General features: G+C 44.3%; 1 protein-coding gene across 2 annotated transcripts in view; it reads right to left on the bottom strand.

Annotated features, from left to right (window-relative positions):
- Positions 1 to 1,086: 1,086 nt before the first annotated feature.
- LOC142380118 (kinesin-like protein KIF13B) overlaps positions 1,087 to 19,882 on the bottom strand; it is a 43,025-nt gene continuing 24,229 nt past the window's right edge. Inside the window, exons 15-39 of one of the 2 annotated variants that reach the window (XM_075465670.1) lie at positions 18,812 to 18,942; positions 18,512 to 18,598; positions 18,218 to 18,408; positions 17,852 to 18,131; positions 16,970 to 17,132; positions 16,709 to 16,864; positions 16,479 to 16,628; positions 16,061 to 16,186; positions 15,536 to 15,709; positions 15,238 to 15,395; positions 14,769 to 14,901; positions 14,494 to 14,646; positions 14,278 to 14,377; positions 14,017 to 14,143; positions 13,838 to 13,893; positions 13,635 to 13,759; positions 12,016 to 12,291; positions 11,778 to 11,930; positions 11,576 to 11,653; positions 11,437 to 11,487; positions 11,117 to 11,270; positions 10,242 to 10,372; positions 10,080 to 10,139; positions 7,485 to 8,067; positions 1,087 to 7,375 (exon numbers count right to left, since the gene is read on the bottom strand). In XM_075465670.1, the coding sequence (XP_075321785.1) occupies positions 7,170 to 7,375; positions 7,485 to 8,067; positions 10,080 to 10,139; positions 10,242 to 10,372; positions 11,117 to 11,270; positions 11,437 to 11,487; positions 11,576 to 11,653; positions 11,778 to 11,930; positions 12,016 to 12,291; positions 13,635 to 13,759; positions 13,838 to 13,893; positions 14,017 to 14,143; positions 14,278 to 14,377; positions 14,494 to 14,646; positions 14,769 to 14,901; positions 15,238 to 15,395; positions 15,536 to 15,709; positions 16,061 to 16,186; positions 16,479 to 16,628; positions 16,709 to 16,864; positions 16,970 to 17,132; positions 17,852 to 18,131; positions 18,218 to 18,408; positions 18,512 to 18,598; positions 18,812 to 18,942 (4,002 nt within the window). In that variant the 3' untranslated portion in view covers positions 1,087 to 7,169. The remainder of the gene's footprint in view (positions 7,376 to 7,484; positions 8,068 to 10,079; positions 10,140 to 10,241; positions 10,373 to 11,116; positions 11,271 to 11,436; positions 11,488 to 11,575; positions 11,654 to 11,777; positions 11,931 to 12,015; positions 12,292 to 13,634; positions 13,760 to 13,837; positions 13,894 to 14,016; positions 14,144 to 14,277; positions 14,378 to 14,493; positions 14,647 to 14,768; positions 14,902 to 15,237; positions 15,396 to 15,535; positions 15,710 to 16,060; positions 16,187 to 16,478; positions 16,629 to 16,708; positions 16,865 to 16,969; positions 17,133 to 17,851; positions 18,132 to 18,217; positions 18,409 to 18,511; positions 18,599 to 18,811; positions 18,943 to 19,882) is intronic. The other variant, XM_075465679.1, reaches the window with a different exon arrangement.

The following is a 19,882-nucleotide window of genomic DNA, read 5'->3' as shown; positions in this document are numbered from 1 at the left end:
GACAACCTAAAAGTAGATTCTCTACATGTGTCAACTCAACTTGAAAAAAAAAAAGGGGAGATTTTAAAATGTAAATTACTATTACCAATCAGCTAATTGTTTTACTTTAATAAAACTCACTCTGTTGGAGTTCCTGGATCCACTGGGATTGGACAGAGCGATTCATCTTCAACAGTCTCTGCTGCATGCAGACAGCAACCACCTGTTGAACACCGTTGCTCCACCCAGAGAGCCACGCCTCAGGACAACATAGGTTATTAATTCATAGAACAGATGTTGCAGATGTATGTATTCTAAAACCTACACAGCTCTCTGTCAGGACTCCTCCACTGATGCACTTTGGAAATGATAAGAATCGACATTTTGTTTCACCTGGTGTTGAGTGTTTTGGTTCCCAGTCCTGTGCATCAGTGACAGAGTCTCCGTTTGTCTTGAGCGTTTCTGTTCTCTGCATCTGATTTCTTCCAGCTCACCTGCCGGGTGCACCGGTGTGGACCCGAGGAAGTTTAAATGAGCATTCTTTGTGTCTTTAGACGTTCTGTCTGAACTCAAAGGCGGGCTTTAAGATGGGCTGTAACTAAAGTTTGCATCCTTAGTGTTTCAGTTTTATCGCTCCTCCTGTGACATTAAAATAATTCAGTGAGTTTTATCATCGACCTTCTTCACTGAAATAAGCATTTATGATTGAAGACCCACAGTTTTGGGATGGCAAGTGATGAAACTACAAAAACCTGCAGACAGATCCATCATTTTGACAACTGAATATACCTTTTTCACTGATTAAACCTTGATGGTAAAGTGGAAAAGGTCACTGGATCTGGGTGCCAACTGAAAAAAACAGCCTTTATTATCCCCTCTAGTAAAGGTGACACTGGCCCATGAAATGATTCTGTCCCGACATTCAGGGAATCATGTGAATAACTTGGGACACATTTCTGAATTACTAACCTTGATCATGAACCATCTTATCTTATTGTGCACTTGAAGCCTCTTGTGCCCAAAAGTCCTTTAATCCCAGAGAAGCACATCCCTCGATATAACTTCCCACATCCTGTGGTTCAGATTAAAAAACTGATAAATAGTGAATATTATAATACATGTTTATTCTTTGGATTGCAGCATAAAATTACATAAAACAATTAAATTAATCAAAACCCAAACTTGTGCTCAGATTTTTCTTTTTATAAGTCTTAATATGCGCATATATACACATACATACAGAGAGCACCCACTCCGGTGGCACTCTCACACATACAGATGACACATCTAGACAAACCTGCTCCACAGAATCAACAGCAGCAGGGACTGATGGTGATTAGTTACAATTATCATAGATAAGTAATACTGCTGACCAGGCCAAGGCCACATTAAACAAAAGTTTGAGCATCTTTTTCCTCAGCTACATGTGAAAAGTTACAGGACTGGAGGAGCTTTTTTTTTTTTTTGCAGGAGGAACAGCAGAAATAAACCTCCCTGACTTAACAAGCACCGAACCCTTTCCTCCCTCAGCTCTCACTAACCTTCCCGTCATTAAATATGGCTGCTGGTACCTTGGAGAAGAAGAAAATTCATACCGACTGCCTTTAAAAACGCACCAGGCTTTTTTCAAGCTGTGCCCGAATTTTCCTGGAGAGCAGACTCTGGAAAAACATGCACCCGCAAACAGATTCCGTTGCACCGCCCCATGGCCGCGTATTGCTTTTTTTATGTGGTTCATTTCAGCTTTTGACGACCCACAGAAACAGGAACTGGGAGGGGAAGAAGAAAAAAAAAAAAAGACAGGCAGAACAATCTAGATGGCCAAAGCGGACGACGAGGTAGTTAGAAGGTGAAAACTTGCTACCAGGGCAGGAAAACTGGCCAAACACTGATCCACAGACTAGTATTCGACGATCATATTTGTTCCCGGGTAGCTGTTAGGAAGCACGCTGCTGCAGGGCAGTGGTGGGTTGTAAGTTTGATCATTTTCTGGTTGTATATAAAATTCCCTGTGTGCTGAGGTTTGCCAATGCCACCAGGGGGCGACATTTTAGCATTCCTTCTGTTGGAACAGGCAGTAATGAGCCCGACAGCTCCTGAGAACAAATTCCTCACAAAAACTCTTTTAGAAATTGAACCAAAGTGGGAGTCTGGTTTTTTGTTGTTGTTGTTTTTCCTTTTATTTAGTTTTTTTAAACTGACCCTTCAGTGTAAAACATCATGCTGAGGGTTTACTGTAGTAACGACATGTTTAAAGTGAAGAGCAAAAGCCGGTCTGGCTCCAGGTTGAAGGCCACGTTAAGGCGGGGGTTGCTCCAGACCAGTGAAGCCACACTCAGCACAGAGCTGCAGGAGAAGCCGCCGACGACACAAAGATATGGAAAGCATTCAGAGCAACAAAAAAAAGGAAAAAAAGCAGCTTAAAAACAAACAAACAAAACATGGAGCCGCATACGCTTGGATCCAGATCAGAAGAATAAACTGTATCTCTGATGGTTTAACCAGCCAGAAATAATTATGCTGTGACATCTGCACTAAATGGACCAACTTTGGGTTTTGATGGGTTGAACAGAAAAAAGATTAAAATTAAAATAGAATAATAATAATTCGAGGTGAGCCTGATTGAGCACCCAGCTCGCTAGCTATCGTGACATCAATTCTGGAGCTTAAACGGAGCATTAAGGCGCCGCGTTGGCATCACAATGTGGTCACGCAATAACCAAAGTGTTGAGCATAACTGCGGCATATAAAGTAAAATACTCTGTTACAACGAGTCCAGGCTGTTCCTTTTACTTAAAGTAGGTAAAGCAGAGAGTGAGAAATCCTAACAGTGTTTTCTTCTGAGATAAAGAGAACATGTCGCCGCCGCCTCTGTGCAAATGAGCTGAAGTGTTGATATGAAAGCAGTGGGTGGAAGATACACGGTCACGTGGTTTTCTGAGGTACAACAACACAAAAGAACAACCAGAAGCCTGAAGTGATCTCAGACCCCCCGGAACAGTTTCTGAGCAGGATGGGAAAGTCACGCAGCCACAGAGGAAGTGGGTGAAGTGGCAGCTGGTGATTAGTTCCCATCTGATTCAGAGTCAGGTCCACTCACACACACACACACACACACACACACACACACACACACACACATATATATATATGTACACCACACAACCACACACTAGAAAACTTTACCGCCTTCCTTCATCAACACCTAACTGTTATGAACCACAGTTACAAAAACAACCAAACTACTCCCACAACAGCTCAAACTACAACCTGCCATTAAAAAACACGTCACCAGGCAGCCAGCAGCCAATCAGAGGACTCCAAGGTGTTGGGGCTTTAAGGCCTGATAATAAATACACAGATATTAAACAAGACTATGGTGATATACTGTCGTCTCATCCTGCATTGCAACTTCAATATTTAAAAAAAAAACAAAAAAAAAAAAAACTAATTTTTCTTCAGAAATCAACACCGGAGTGATTTCTCAGCCAGAAACTGAGTCCTTTTAATCACTCCCAAAGTGCCACAATATTAGTTTTAAAATATATTGGCCACTGAACTAAATGCGCCACCATCAGCTTTGTCCAACTCGTCTGGGATTCAAAAACAAACCATTCAAATCCGATGTAGCGTACAGTAAGAGACTGCGAGCAGACAGAGAAATCAATCCATCCATTACAAGTAAATTTACAATGATAAAAGCAGCAATTTTCATGAAATCATTTGTGCAATATTCATTCAAATAAAAAGGCTTTAAATTTCCATGCAGTAAAGGCATGTGTACGAGCATTATAAATACTAACTTCACACCCCTCAAATTAAGAAGATGCATGATAAAATAAATGAAAGGCAGGTGGTATCCAGACACACAGAGCGCCCCAGATTATTCAAACTAAAAGCATCATATAATATCAACATGATCAATCTGTATAGATTCCTTAGTATACATGGATAAACTGGATGTCGCCATAGCAACAGTTACAGACAGCAAACCCAGTCTCAGCCACACCAAAAACAAACCTACCCAGTTCTGCTGTCATCAGGGTGTGAGCTGAGCTGGCTGCTGCTAATGACACACACAGTGCTAAAAGATGAAAGATTTACCTTCCACCTTTAACTCAACCAGTCAGCCCGTGCTTTTGGCTCACTTGGTGAGACAGCACGGCTTCGACTTCGACTCTTTTCCACTCACCTCAGTCTCGCTCATAACGGGCGACTCCTCAGATATTTAGTATTTTAGTATGGCAATTCCAGTTTAAAGCAGCAGAAGCAGAGAAATCCAAACTTTTTCAGTACTGTGCAACGGTGTTGAGGAACGGTTCAATTACAAAAAAAGGCACCCAATTAAAAAAGGGATGAACCAGTGTCGTCTGCACACATAAGACAACAAAGCAAAGAACCAATTTCAAATTCAGAATCTTGTGGCACTTTGTGACAAGCAGCCTGTCACAAAGACAAATGGTTTGTTCCCATTTCTTTAGTTACATCTATGAAAAACACCAAAGATAACACTGTTAGACAGATATAAAATAGTGCATCAGCCAGGAGATTCCCCAAAAGCTGTTAGCTGAAATCTTGGCATATCTCAGAGTAGTTTGCAGGATGCCCTTAAAAAAGGTTGAGGAAACTGGAGAAGTGGAAAAAAAAAAATCCAGCAAAGACCTGACACAGGACCTGAGAGACGCTTCTGAACCTTCAGCTGATCCATCTACTGTTCACCGAAGCCTCATCAGAAATGGTCTCCATGGAAAGGTGGCTGTCCTTATGGCTGCCATTCATAGGGAAGGGAAACGGGGAGGAAAGGCTGAGGTACGCCAAAAGACACAAGACCTAAACTCGGTGGCAGCAGGTGTTATGGAGGGATGAATCCTCCCCAGAGCCCGGAGCTCAACATCACTGAAGCAGAGTGGGATCATCTTCGTGCAGAACGGAACCAAAGGCAGCCGACATCCAAAGAAGAGCTTTGTGATGTCCTTCAAGAAGCCTGGAGAACTATTCCTGAAGACTCCTTAAAGAAAGGACAGAAAGCTCGTCTGAGAGGGTTCAGACTGTGTTGGAGAAAAAAAAAAAAAAAAAAAAAAAAGGGGCTCACACCAAATCTTGACTTTCAAGCTCATTAGAACTGCACAAACTCCATTTCCCATTTATGTTTGAACATGTTTCAATAAACCACTCCACCGATTTCCCTTTATCCTGACATCACATAAAGAAGTGGGGGGGGTTGCTGAAGATTTTCACACAGAGCTGTACTTCCTCTCCAACTCCTTAACTGTTGGATCCTGCATTTCCCATAATGCCACTCGGTGGCAGCTTTTGTTGGATTCTCTCCCCCCCGCGATGGGCTTTTTGTAAATTTGTACAGCAGTAACCATGATGACGCCATTCCCTGATGACATCATCAGGGTTTCACAGGCTGATTGTGGAGGGAACCTGCTGCAGTAAACTGAAATTCACCGGAGCTGCCCTTTATCTCGTGTAAAAATACTGCCTACACACATATTGCCATCCATAGAACTTTTCTTGAAAACGTATCGTAACTAAAAGGTGCTGTGGTGAACTGAAAAGGTCTCCGTGAACAAACGTTCACAACTAAGGTCAGTAAAAGTGTTGCAGACACTCTGGAATGTTTAATTAAAAGAAAAACTCATTCAAAATCTCCCAAAGTCTTCCACGCTGTCCCGGGTGTGTCAGGAATGTTTAGTCAGTCAGAACTGCCTTTCAGTTTCACGTTCTCCCAAAATGCACTCGGAGCTTGTTCTCCCAGTCGTGTCAGTATTTAGAAACAGACTAAAAACTAAGTTCTCTTTAAAAAGATCAAATGCATAGAATAAAATTAATCATCTCCTCAAGCTTCATATCCAGCAGAAACTCATCTCACTCTTCCTCGACACGTACTCCTGCCTTTCCGTCGACATGCAGCCGAGAGAGCGCCTCCTGGTGGCCGACTGTCATCAGTCGTTTACACAGAGTTTACTCACGAGGACGTAAAAACGATGCCACAGATGGGGAAGAAACCATCAACGTGGCCTCAGCTGGTTCGAGGGAGCAGCCCTCCTTCTCGCCACCTTCTACCCAAAGTCCCGTTCTGTTCACATCCAGACGCCTCTTATCCAACATCTCCAGTGCAAAATCTACTTTTAAAGCCTCTCAGTTTGAGCATTTAGTGGCTTTGCCCGACTTTTCACAACACGACTCTTCCTGCACTACACTGCACGACCACATCAATATGAATTTACTTGTGCACACGGGGCAAAACTGTACATGTACAAACACACAGACAGACACGCACACCCCACCTTATCCTCTCCCCTCTGCAGCCCCTGAGATCACCTCACACTTAGCACAAGGCATTCTCTTCGACACAAACACAGCGAACAGAAATCAAACATACAGAGAAATAAACGCCAACCAGGCCGTGGTGAAGGCACATTCTGGGAGGATCTATCTTCAAAAGAAAAGGAGTCCGGGAGGGAGAGACGAGTCTCAAACCACGAGTCAAAGTGAGTTCAGGAGAGTGGCAGTCGCAGTGAATTCTGGGACATGGAGTCTCAGATGATGCAGGGATGCAAACCCACCTCGAGTGAAAACTCTGCTGTCACGTTGGCAAGCTTTAGTCACTCTGACACCAGGTTTTTATTGTGATTTGGATCCACTTCTCTTTTCTCACTTGCAAAGAACAGGAAGACAGAAACGTTTTAAAAAGTTTTCCCCACTTTGAATTTGTCAGAAGGCAAACCAAATGCTCAGCAGGGACCTCAAGAAGGCTTGGATTTGCATCCCTGCGTATCAACTCAGAAAGCATCTCTGAAGGAGAGACTAATCCAAAGCCACAGGTCCGAATATATTCCCAAATCTTCTTTCATTCACTCTTACCATCTTTCTCACTGACTGCTTGTTGCTTAGCATCATCTTCCCACATGATAAACTGTCCTTCCTTGGACTTATATAAACTCTGCGGAATCTCACGACCTCTTGGAAAAGTCTCTCCACTGTCTGTTCTCTGCTTTCATCCATTTTCTGTGAATGAATGCAGGATGTGTAGTTTCTAACTGTTAGTTGTCAGGCAGTAGGTCAGTTCTGATGTGTGAGCCTGTTGCATAGCTGGGAAGAGGAGGAGGAGGAGGAGGAGGAGGAGGAGGTCGAGGACTGTGGGGAGTTCATCTGTCCCATCCAGCTCCTGCTTTCCTGTCTCAGCTGCTCCAGGACTTGCGGTTCTCCCCCCGACGCGCCACGATGGCTTCTCCTCGCAGGACGGGGACGTGGGCGGGAGGAGGAAACTCTCCCGTCTGCCGACTGGTCCGATCGCGGCTGGACAGCCGATCCGGGCGGACGAGCACCCCGTAACCTGGTTTACATTGGAAATATCGATGTCCTCCCACTGAACCGTCGTTCTTACCTGCAGGGGGGGGGGGAATAAATAAGTAACAACATGGTTCCATCAGTGACTGGCATCATTACTGAGGCTGCTTGGTCAAGTGTCTCCTACCTTCTAACTGGATACGTACCTACAGGAGTATCCAGCTCCACTCCCACCCACACTCCTCCAGCAAACTGTGTCGCTCCCACATAGCGCACTGTCCCCGCCTTATTGCTTCCTATTGTGACATACGCCCCTTCTGTTAGCCAATCGGGCAGTACGTCGTCACGACTACGCTCTTCATCATCAACCAAGATCTCCAGCCTCTCGAAGCCTTCACAACCTCCTGAGTTAACCAGCTTCTGGTCAGAGAAGGGGCGCTCTGCGGTGACGTTGTTGTGATTGGCCGAGCCATGCGACGCAGGTGGAGCCAGGACCGCCGTCTGCGCGCCACACTGAGGAGGAGAGGTCACAACATCGCTCCTATCAGCGCCCTGCTGCTGAGGGTTTGTGGGGAGCGCAGTCTCAGAACCCAGGAGGGAGGAGGACGAGGAGGAGGGTTGGAGGACGTCAGACAGGGTAACCGTAGAAACGCTAGCGGAGAAATAACCGCTTGACGACTGGCTGAGGGGGCTGAGGGGGGTGGTGTCATGCGGGTCATGCACAGGAAGAGGAGGGACTTCTGGCAACTCTGTCCGTCTGTCTTTGGCCGGCGGCCGTAGGATAGCAGCCTACAAGGGGACCGGTGGTTGCCACAGGAGCAGAGGGACAGACGAGAGCATGCAGAGACAAGGCAAAAAAACAACAACACAACAAACAATAAAAATCAACATACCAAAAAGTTTACAAACACATTCTGAGCTAACGGGGAGAAGTTTGTGGTTTCTTATGCGTTTCTTGTATTCATTCATACACTCGCTCGCTTAGTTTTACCTTTAAGACCAATAAACATCGGTTTTGTCACCGGCTGCTCCGTAACGACCGACTGTAGAAATACTTAATTAGTTAATGAGATTATTCAAAAAAATAATAAACCTTTAAACCACACTTTATAAAATCTGAAAGCAATCGGATCAGGAAGCAAAGTGGAACCGCTGTTTAAAAAATGAGCCCAGAATTCAACCGATCATGTTGAAGAATGTAAACCATACTGATTTGTACAGATTTACATTAAAAGCTTCCTGGATGGGTCATTTGTTCTCCCTCACAGATTCATTTTCTGTGCTGAACTATAAGTGATATGGGACCAAAAAAAAAAGAAGAGAATTACATTCTGGGGTCTCCTCCATTTACATTTATGAGCTTCTCTGGCCTTACTCTTTCACTTCTTAGATTCTCAGACAACTTTCATTCTAACAATTCTTTGATTTGAGATTAGTCAGCGAGGAAGATTGCGCATTCGCCGTGGCCACTCCAACACGTGCCCATGTCCACGGAAACACCCGAGACATCTAAAGATGTAAATGTTCTCCATGGTCTTTAACCGCAGTCTAATTCTTCAGCATTTTAAGTTTTCTATTCATTTCTTTTTGGACACTCGCAATATAAAACCGTTCCATTTGTATTTGCACCTCGGGTTTTAACTTTGAATTTATTTTTATTGCCATTGCTTCAGTTCTTTCTTCTTGGTTTAGATATGGTTGTGCCTTAAAGGGATAGTTCCGGGTTTTTTGATTTGGAGTTGTGTGACGTACTTACCCTACCAGCAGAATTCCTCTCTCAACTTAAGAACATATCCAGAATTAAGGGTTTCATGTCCCAAACAGATCAGGTGATGCTGATTCATGCTTTCATCTCCAGCAGACTTGACTACTGTAACGGTCTTCTGACTGGACTCCCCCAAAAGAGTCTCAAACAGCTGCAGCTCATTCAGAACGCTGCAGCCCGAGTTTTAACCAGAACAAAGAGATCAGATCACATCACCCCAGTTCTGAAGTCTTTACATCGGCTACCGGTCAGATACAGAATAGATTTTAAAGCTCTGCTATTCGTCTACAAATCACAGAATGGTTTAGGTCCAGAATACATGAATGACATGCTAGTAGAGTATAAACCCAGCAGAGCTCTGAGTTCTGCTGACTCAGGTCAGATAGTGGAGCCCAGAGTTCAAATTAGACTGTAAGCACTTTTAAATCCAGGTTAAAAACATTTCTCTTTCGGTGTGCTTATGGTTGAGTTCCTTCAAATCATTTTAAAGCATAATGCTATAAATCCTCTCAATTGTTTTATATTTTTCTCCCTCTTCTTTGATTGCTTTTAACTGTGTGTTTTAATTTTTATTCTATTTTTTTTATGCTGCTTAATGCTGTTCTTTTAAATGCCTCGCCTCTCTGCTTCTCCACTCCTGAACTATCCCTTAACTGAGTAAAGCACTTAGTTCAACTCTGGTTATTTTAAGCCTACTTCATAACACCCATTTCTAAGCAACTGAAGCAATTCAGGAGGTAAAAAGCCATTTGGGGAGATGTTCAGGAGAGGGTTTGAATAGTTACGTCTAGACTTTCTCTGCTGTTGTTCACACACACACACACACACACACACACACACACACACACACACACACACACACACACACACTTTGTAGAATTTCAGTAATTACAAATAATAATAATTCAAGACATTTGAATTGATAGAAAAGAAATCGTAATGACAACGTAAACAATTCTCGACCAAATGAACATGAATGATTAAATCATAAACAATAAAGAGGTCTGCGGGGAAGGAAGGTGAGGTGTAATCTCACCGTCTCAGGCTTGACTTTGTTGTCGTCCCCTCCCGATGATGTCACGATGCGTGGCACATGCTGCCAGGTGACAAGAATAAGAGCACATATATGCGTCTGAATTCATGGAAAATTCCCCTCAATCAAACAACACACTGCAGTGACGGGTTCATGTCTGCTGACCTGCTGGTTGTGCGGCGAAGGCCTGAGCTCCTTCTTGTCGTCTCGCGCTGGAAACAGAGACTTGAGCAGTTTGGGCATCTGAGGAACCAGCGCCTTAACTGAAAGATAAGAGGCAGCAAGTCCTGAACGACCTGGGGGGAGGAAGGGGGAGGGGGGGGAGGGAGGAAGGCGAGGCGAGGAAAAAAACAATAGGAGGAGGCAGAGGAGAGGAAGGAAGCGAGGAAACAAGAGGAGGTCCGGGAGGTAGAGGAGGTGTGAAAGATTAGGACAGGAAGTTGAAAGCGAGTCCAGAAAATGGCAAAAATCCCAACCCAGTGACACACTGACAGAAGAAGCTAAACACACCAACACAGAGATGCCTGAATGAGCAATTATGATCTGAATTAAAAACCATGATTATTAAACAAGATTATTCATTTTGTTTGCTTCTGAAACAAAATGAATTTAAAGGACGTCCCAGTGACGAGAACAAGAAATCACTATGAATCAGCTACCTGACAGAATTTTCACAATGATCACACAAGACATTGTAAAACTTTGGTCATCGAGATGAAGAGACACACACTTCCAGAGTAAAAGAAAGCAGAATGGATGGATGCGACTTAAAGAAAGAAAGGGTGGAGAGGTTTTACACATCTGCTGTAAAAGGTGGTAGAAGAGTCCAGGCACAGTTTAATAATATGAAAAATGAAATGATGTGGCCAAAGTTGTGTTTCGGAACATCTTACAAAAGAGGATATTCAAAGGCAGAGGAGGTAAGAAGAAAGAAGAGTTGCTGTAATGGATGAACCCAAAGAAGAAAAAAGAAGGGGAGTAAAGAAGGATAAATAGGAGAGTGTGATGGTGGAGCAAAGATGGTGTGGAGGAAGATTTACCTTGTTCTGGCTCCTGCTGTGGGGGGGTGGTGGCAAAAGGAGAAGGGGAAGAAGAGGGCGAGGTGGAGTAGGTGGATGGGGAGGAGGCCGGGCGCGGGAGGGTGCGATGAAACTGAGAGGGCACGAAGATGTCCTGCTGGCTCTCCCATCGACCCTGAGGCAGACAAACAGAGAGATGACGGCACTTTGTATGTAGCAGTGACTCGTCAGGTTTTACATGCTGATGTAACACCTCACACGTTTGACTCATTTCAAGCCACTCTGTGACTCTGTAAGAAGATCCAGAGATAAGCAAGAGTCTTTTCAAAGTGACGAGTTACCTTATCATCCAGCAGGCAAGTTGTGGACAGGTCCTGTCTACTTCCCGACAGCTGAGAGATGGAACAAGCAGCGAGTATAAATATCTTAGTGTATTGCAATATCATCTCATGGTAAGACATAGAAGCGTTTATGTCTTACCCTGTGGACAGAAGGAGAGCTTAAACTCCGTCTGTTACTCCTCCCTCTGCCTGCTAGCTGCTCCTTCACTGCCACTTCCTGAACCCACACACAGCACTTTTTAAAAATCGGATAACGAGTCTAAAACTTTCGTGTTATTGCTGATCAGTGCAGCCGAGTTCTATCTAACATACTCCACAGGTCATGAACTTTCTTCATCTACCTGTCTGAGTCTATCCAGAGTCAGGATGTTCTCCAGACTCATTACGCTGCGGAGGTATTTCTCAATGGCGGCCTCGTCGTCACCCGACTGGCTGTTGTGTGCGCTGGCAGCAAGCCGGGCCAGCATCTCTCTGTCCTCTGAGCCTGGAGCGTCCTGTTGTGACATAGCATTAGAAAAACATGGGTTTAACAGTTCGGCATGCTAAGCGAGACTAAATGTCAGGTGATGTCCAGCGTACCTCAGGGATGTTGGAGACCACCTCAAAGGTGACGCCACAGCCGGGTATGGTGCTGCGGGTCGACATCCTTTTGAGAAAGTTGTGGGCAAAGCCCTGGCGGCCCGGGTTAACATTTACACAGATCCTCTTCCTCAGCACCAGCTGCATGTCAGCGGGGTGGCTGAGCTGAACCACCACCCGAATCGTCAGGTAGACGCGCTGCTCTGGCCACGTTCCCCCGCGACTGAGCTGGGGACACTCATGGACTGTGGAGTCCCATGAAGCCTCTGCTTTCACCTGCACGTCAACAGTCAAAATAACCACAACGACTGTCAAACAAACAACAAATAACACACTAAAAGGGCCACAAAAACAAAGATTATCACAATAAAAAAAAAAATTAAAACATATACCAAAAATCAAAAAGAAAAAACAAAAGACTCAGAACAACTAACAAGAAACAAACAATCACTAAGACACCAAAGAGACATCAAAGGAGACCAAAAAGCACTCAAAAGGACCTCAAAGGCAGACGAGAAAAAAAAAAAGAAAAAAGCCATCTAAAGTGACTCAGGTGCTGTTTATACATACCCGGGTATTTTGATAAACGCATATTTTCAAACCTTCGTTTGCAAAAATAACTAGGTGCACACAGCCCCGGTTTAAAAAAAAAACCCACGTCTATATTGATCAGCATAAATACGCTATCAAGAGCTGTTAAATTACGCCAAGCCTGACGGTGGCAGTGTTAGAACAATGAGAATTCCACACAAGCCAATCAGAAGCCTAATAGAGAACATTTCTGCTAGGGAAAGGAGTGAGAATCGTGACATCCTGAAATTTTCCCTCCATTCCTCCGGGACAACAAGGCCATTTTCAAAATGTTCCCACCACATAGCAGTCCGTCCGGGTCTAACCCAGAATCGCCGTCGCTGGCGGTGGTATGGCCGGGCTCTGTCTGCCAAAAGAAGCTCCGCAATTGCTGCCCTCCGAGCCCTAACGCGTCTTTGTTGGTCAATACACTGTACGACTTTAATTTTCAAAAGCACACAAGCGACTATAGCTCTTAAAAACAGAAATGCTGCCATTACTTGTACCTCCATGCTTGCCAGATAAACAATGGACGTTGGTCTTTTACCGCAGATATTGCCCAAAACTCCGTTTTTGTCTCTTTCAACCAGTTTATACACAAACGCTAAACGGAGTTTTTAAAAAATCTCCACTTTTGCCGGAGTTTTTTTTATGCCTCGTTTTCGGAGGAAAAAACTCTGTTTGTGTATAAACGAAAGGCACAAACGAAGGGAAAGGTCTTCGTTTATCAAAATACCCGGGTATGTATAAACAGCACCTCAAAATGAGTATTAAAAAAAACAACTAATGAATGCCTTTTTAATTGTTAGTGTACTCTGAAGTGTATTGTGAAGTGAAATATTTGGTTTACTGAGTGAGTATTTAAGAGAATAAAACAAGCATCTCGGAAAGGAGCTAGATAAGGAGGGAGAACTTCATTCCTTGCTTTGTCTGAGGGAGGCCCTTAGCCCCTGAATGAAAACCTTTGTACAAAGCTACTTGGTGAGAAAGGTTTCCCCCACAGGGCTCCAGGGGTGTCTCAAAAGGAGCTCCGGCAGGCCTATTCTCACCTCTCCATCGTAGTGTTTGACAATTTGCAGGTCAAAGAAATCGTCCTCGTCTTCTTCACTCAAGATGGCATCCCAACCTCCAGCCTCAGGCACCTCAAACTGATCTTGAGAGCTAAGGTCATCAGCTGAGGAAGCAACAAAATACATTAGAGGAAAAAGAACATGTGCGCTTACATCACTCAGCAAAAGGAAGGTTTCCTTACGTTTGAGGTCCAGGAAGAGGACAGGAGTGTGCGTCTCCATGCCCGGCAGGGGAACCCTGTGAATAGACACATACTGTTTAAAAAGTTGGTATATGTTTGCATCTTTGTACCTCCCAGCTTTAAAGTTTGGACAAAAAAATTCAAATGAAACATTCTGTTCAATGAAATGTGAGCTGTACCATTCTGCAGGCGCTCCAGGAATGCCGCTGCCAGCAGAGGGCACCATGACAGCGTTTCGCTCCTCTGTCAGAGTCAAGCGCCACTCCAGCAGCTGGGCCTCCCTCTCCATGTCATCCTCTGTCTTTTCTGTACACAACACCCACAGTAAACACCTCCTACACTTGAAACAAACTAAAAATAGCTGGCCTCATTCTGCAGACCCTACAGCACTCCTCTCCCTAACAGTGACAGAGATTTATGGTTTAAAGCATTTGTGTTACCTGCTTTGCTAACCAGGCTCTGCAGGTGTTGGTCCAGGTATTCCTGTCTCTTGGTGAGAGCAGCTAACCACTGCCGCCGCAAACGTTCCAGATCTCTCTCCTACTCAAAAAAAAAAAAAAACTCTCAGTAAATACCCGTTTCTACTGCTGCAATATTAATAAAGATAAAACTTCATGACATAAGAAAACAGGATCAGATGCATTTAGCTTCTGTACCTGATAACTGTCCATCTCATCTTCCTGGTTTGCAGTCGTGTTCCTGATCTCCACACAACCCACTGATACTGCAAGCACGATCTCTGCGATGAGAGGCATAGTGCCCGAGTCCTGAACTGAGCGCACGTCAATCTGGATTCGCCTCGACTGACCCTGGAGATGTAGAGGGAGAGAAGGTGATGCAGAATGAGTCAGTGCAGAATATTAAATGAGCTGCTTCCCAGCTGTACACAGGTACACAGGTCCCCTGTGGTTATGTAGAAGCTGGTCCCTACCTGCCGAAGCTGGAAGATCCCACCAGTCCGCACATCTCTAGCCGGAACCACTTCCACTGGGACAAAGTCTCCATTCTCATTTATCTCCAGGATTTGGATCCAAAGCTCCAAGCGACGTGTGACCTCACTCCACCTGCGAAAAACAACATGTCTCATATTGTTCACGATACATCTTGCAGAATAAGGGTAAAAGGCAAGGCAATTTTATTTGTAGAGCACAATTCGTACACAAGTTAATTCAAAGTGCTTTACAGCTACATAAAATCACAAGAAGGCAAAAAAAATCATTAAAATAAATAAATACATTTAGAAAAAAAAATAAATAAAAAAATAAAAAAATCATTAAATAATTCATTTAAAAGTGAAGAGTGCAGATAAAATACTTTCAGGTGTCGTATGCACAGCTAAATAGAACTGTTTTCAGCCTGGATTTAAACATTGTCAGAGGTGACTGAGTGTGTGTGTCTACCTGTCTCGTAGCGTGCGCGTCTTTGCCTGGATAATGCTGAGGTCCCACAGGGCCGGGTTTCTCCCTGCATCAGCCTGTCTGTGTCCGTACACTTCTATGGCGACTGCTCCTTCTGTGAGGTACTCGATGAAATCCTCGCTTACGGACACTGCAAGCTCCTACAGCACCCAAAGAGACGGGTGTCACATCAGCTACTTTTAAAAGTGATGAATACCCCGTCTATGGTTGGGTAAATAATTGTACTCGAATATTCACGCACAGACTATGAAAGCTAACAGATCCCCTCCCCTGTGTTCACCTTGCAGCTGTCAAACACCACCATGCAATGAGGGTCTTTGGAGCTGGACGATGTAGACGAGGTGTCAACTTCAGGAGCCACGATGAAGGGCTCAGACTGGTCCCAGAAAGAATACTGGCAGAAGACGAAGTTGGAAAGGTACTGAGGTAGACCAGTGGCTTGCAAGATCTTTATCTGCAGAGGAAACGGAGGTCAAAGGTCATTTTTATTTTATTATTATTATTTTTTGGGGCTTTTTATGCCTTTATTAGATAGGACAGTGTAGAGAGACAGGAAGCAGGGGGCAGAGAGAGAGGGGGAACAACATGCAGCAAAGGGCCGTCCGATGAGGGACTCGAACCGGGTCCAGCTGCAGCGAGGACTATAGCTTCTTGGGCATGGGGCGCCTGCTGTACCCACTACGCCACAGACCACCTCAGGTCAAAGGTCATTTTCATATAAATTCAGGAGCGTTAAAATGACATAGTGAGTACTCTACAATGTAATATACAGAGCATCTGAGAATGATCTCAAACCACAACTCACCATGCAGACCAGTTTGCGATCCTCAACTTCAGAGTCCTGGTTGTTGTCCAGTTCATCCCCTCCTGCCATGTTGTCCTCCAGGCCCCCTGCGACCCTCACCACCTCCACATGCAGGCGTCCGGCAACCTGACCACAGGGAAGATAAAAAATTTATCTGGGTGGAAGTCTGCTCAACGGCTGTCTATTCACCTTATGGAGTTCTATCCAGTTTAAAGCAATTTGTACTTTTTCTTTCCAATTTTACATCATAATTCAGGTATTGCAGAAACACAATTCTCATCTAAATATTATATTGAAGTCTAGAGACTCCGTTGCTCCTCTAATATCTTCTTTATTCTTATTTTTAATTTGTGTACCTTCGGCCAGGGATGAAAAAATGAAAAACGAAGAGCAGAACTGTTAACGACTGTGACTCTACCTCTCCCTTTTGGTTGATGATGGGAACGGCATACTGCAGCTTAACGTCGTAGAACAGACAGGAGAGGAAGACGTTGGCAACGCCGATCAGACTGTGGTTTTCTTGCTCATCAAAGAACGGGTCGGCTCGACGAAAATATGAGCGCATAACCTGGAGAGGGAGGCGAGTTTTAATAACAAGTAGGTGTCCAAAGTACTCCTTGTGGATTCTGTGAGCTGAGCAGTTCTTACAGGGTTGTCCTGATGATGGAGGTCATAGTCCTGCCACTCCTGGTAAAGTTCTCTCATGTCCACCAGACGGTTCTCCATCTTCTCCAAACTCCAGATCTGCTTCCCTCGACACCGTCGTCGGACCTGAATCGCTGGTTCACTGAGCACTGCATCCCTCTACACACACACACACACACACACACACGCGCATTTAGATTTAGGGTTGCTAGAATGACAGATGACAACACTGACATATGAGGCGCTCATTTTCGTGTGTGAGACCTTGCGGTTTGCATTGAGGTTGTCTGCCGGGATCTGCAGGGTCACTCTGTACTCTGTGTGACGTTCCAGCTCATCAGAGATGAAACAGGCTTCTTGCACCAGGAGGTTTGCTCTCACTATCTGCTCCCTCAGCCTCCGAAGACTCCTCACCAACACCGCCTCCCTGCGGGACAGGAGGTGGTGGATATCAAGGGGGAGACGGAGAAAAGGAGGGAGGACGAAAATATCAAGCTTGCACAACATGCGTACACAATGCGACCAGTACGTGTCTTAAACTGTCCCTCGTTTCTTTAAACGCTGCCAGGAAATAGGTGCAGCAATTTATTTATCAAGTGTTTAAGACAGCCTGGATCCTCTAAGACAAGATTACTTGTGTTTTCCTTTAAGTTGTCTTCAGAAATGATTTTCCAGGCTTCTTGAAGGACTTTCCAAAACTCTTCTTACATCTGCTGTAGATAGTCTTTCTTTCTACGCTTGACACTTCTTTTGTCCAGCTTCTTCTGTAAGGATACGCTGCACACCATGCTGAGATATATATAAAGTTTTCTTCTAATAGCTCTTTGGGAATCAGCTCGATGAAGCAAAAATACTACTTTTGGCTCGTCAAACACCATCTTTGATATTGTTTCCTAGATATGGTGTGTCTTTGTGACTGGCTTGATGCTGCTAGTATAAAAGTGCCGAAAGCTAGAATTTCAAAATGGTAATTTGCAAAGCCGTCAGTTCTGTGTGGACACAAGAGTGGTTCATCCCCGACCTTAGTCAGGAAAGTCTTACTCCTTGGAATAAAAATATAAAGAACTGAGGGACTGTACTGCACACACACTCACACATACATACATACATACATACATACATACATACATAGACACAGGTGAGTACCTGTCCTCACTCCACTGCCTCAGTCTGCTCTGAGCGCTGGTTGAATGGCTCATCCCTCCCATGCTGAGTCTCTCCAGGCTGCGGTAGTGAGACTGTTGTGCTGGTCCTTGCTGGACAGACGTCTGTCCTCCTGACTGGCCTGTGGACAGACGGTCCGGGTTGAGCTTCTTGCGAAGCTGCTGGAGCTCTTGCTCGTACATCTGCCTCTGTCGCTCCAGAGCAGAGCGCTTTTCCTCTTCATGCTGCCTCTCCAGAGACTGGAGGACCGCCTGCATCGGGTCTGACCGGACACGATGCAGGTAAGTCACAAAACTGATGCTCTGCCTCACATTAAATCAACATCACATCACTTTTCACTCCTCTCACCATTGTTGCCCAGGGCCTTCATCATGACCTCTGTCTGTGCAAACTCATAGGAGAAGCTGACCTCACTGGACACCTCGCTGGCTGTGTCGCCGTCTGCATCCAGCTGCTCACTGCTGCCACTGTTCTTCATCACACCACCCTCACCCTCCTCATCCTCCGCTGTCCGAGACCGTCGCTTTGGCAGATTGATCCTTGAAGTGAGATAAACACGAGTCACTCACTCTGTAATATATAATGTAGCTTCAAAATCTCATAACAGTGAGCACTACAAACACAGGCTGAAAAGAGGATTACCTAAAGAAGTGGTTGTTTCCCCACAGGATTCGGTCACCATGGTGAAGTTGCAAACCGCTGGTTACTGGAGACCCATTAACACAGGTCCTGTAACACCAGAAAACAAAGTAGTTCGCTAAGGGTGGCTTTAATCCTTTAATGTCTGGAGCAGAAGGAGGATTTGTACAATTACAACAATATCTGCAATAAGAAACCAACTTTGAATCCAGATAAGACTGATCCCACCTGCCGGCCACAGAGCTCGCTGCAATTAGCTTATTCATGATCAATCTGTGGCTTTGTAACGTTGATGTTCCTTACCGAGCATTGGGGTAGGGGGTTAGGATGACACCCGCCTCTGCCGTGATGTCAATGACACAGTGCTCCGCCTGGATACCCATCCCACACAGCTGGATGTCCTGGGAGTCCACGGAGCCCACTTTGGTGTGTTCCTGAGAGATGGAATTCGAGAGGATACAATCGATGAACGTACTGCAGAGCCATGTAGTTTGTAGGATGCATCCAGTTTTTATAAAAGCACCACAGCTGACCTCAGCTTTAACTCGACAAGCTCTAAATGTTATCAATTTTTCATCAAAGCCATTTTGTACTTCAAACTTAACGGTTTTCCACTTAAGCGTCACGGTAAGTCAGATGACAGCCGACTAATTCAGCAAATACAGGGTTCCTACTTGTTGTCCATTAAAATAATCCATACTCTTCAAGCCTTAAAATGAGAACATTTCTTTCATTTTTATATATTTTTTTCCCCCCATTCGTTTCCATTTTTGATCCAAGGACAGCAATCCAGGGGTTTGATACATGGTTTTGAAATGTAGAGGGAAACATGAATGTTATATTCTGACTATATATGCCACTATTCTGCTCAGAGGATAGCTGATGCTGCAGCTCAAACAAATCAATTACCAACAACGAATCACTGTCCAAAGAGGGGATAAGCTAACCTGTGCAGCATATTCTTCTGTTACCTCCCCTTAACATAACAGACAACCATATTGTTTCCACCATATATTTAATTCAAATAAAGGTGTAAATAAGAATAAAAAAATTCAATTGAATGATTTCTATTAAATCACAAAATGGGAAATAATTTAGTAGCATAAAGAATCAAAATACTAATAATTTTAAATAAAAAATAAAAGAGCTAGCTGGAACCCAATTAATGAAGAATATTTTTGCCAAAACAAAATACCAAAAATGACAACAATTTTGATTCATTTCTGTTCGGCGGGTTCTAGTAAAACCAGAATGTTCAGCTGCTGAGTTGTGACTGAAAAGTTGCTTAAGCACAGTACACTATATAAAAGACATCAGTATATACTATATATACGGTTTACAGCACAGTATGTACAGTAGAAATGAGAAATTGTC

Source organism: Odontesthes bonariensis, chromosome 1 (assembly GCF_027942865.1).
Source record: "Odontesthes bonariensis isolate fOdoBon6 chromosome 1, fOdoBon6.hap1, whole genome shotgun sequence".
Lineage (NCBI taxonomy): Eukaryota > Metazoa > Chordata > Actinopteri > Atheriniformes > Atherinopsidae > Odontesthes > Odontesthes bonariensis.
This window is presented reverse-complemented; position numbering and strand designations above follow the sequence as displayed.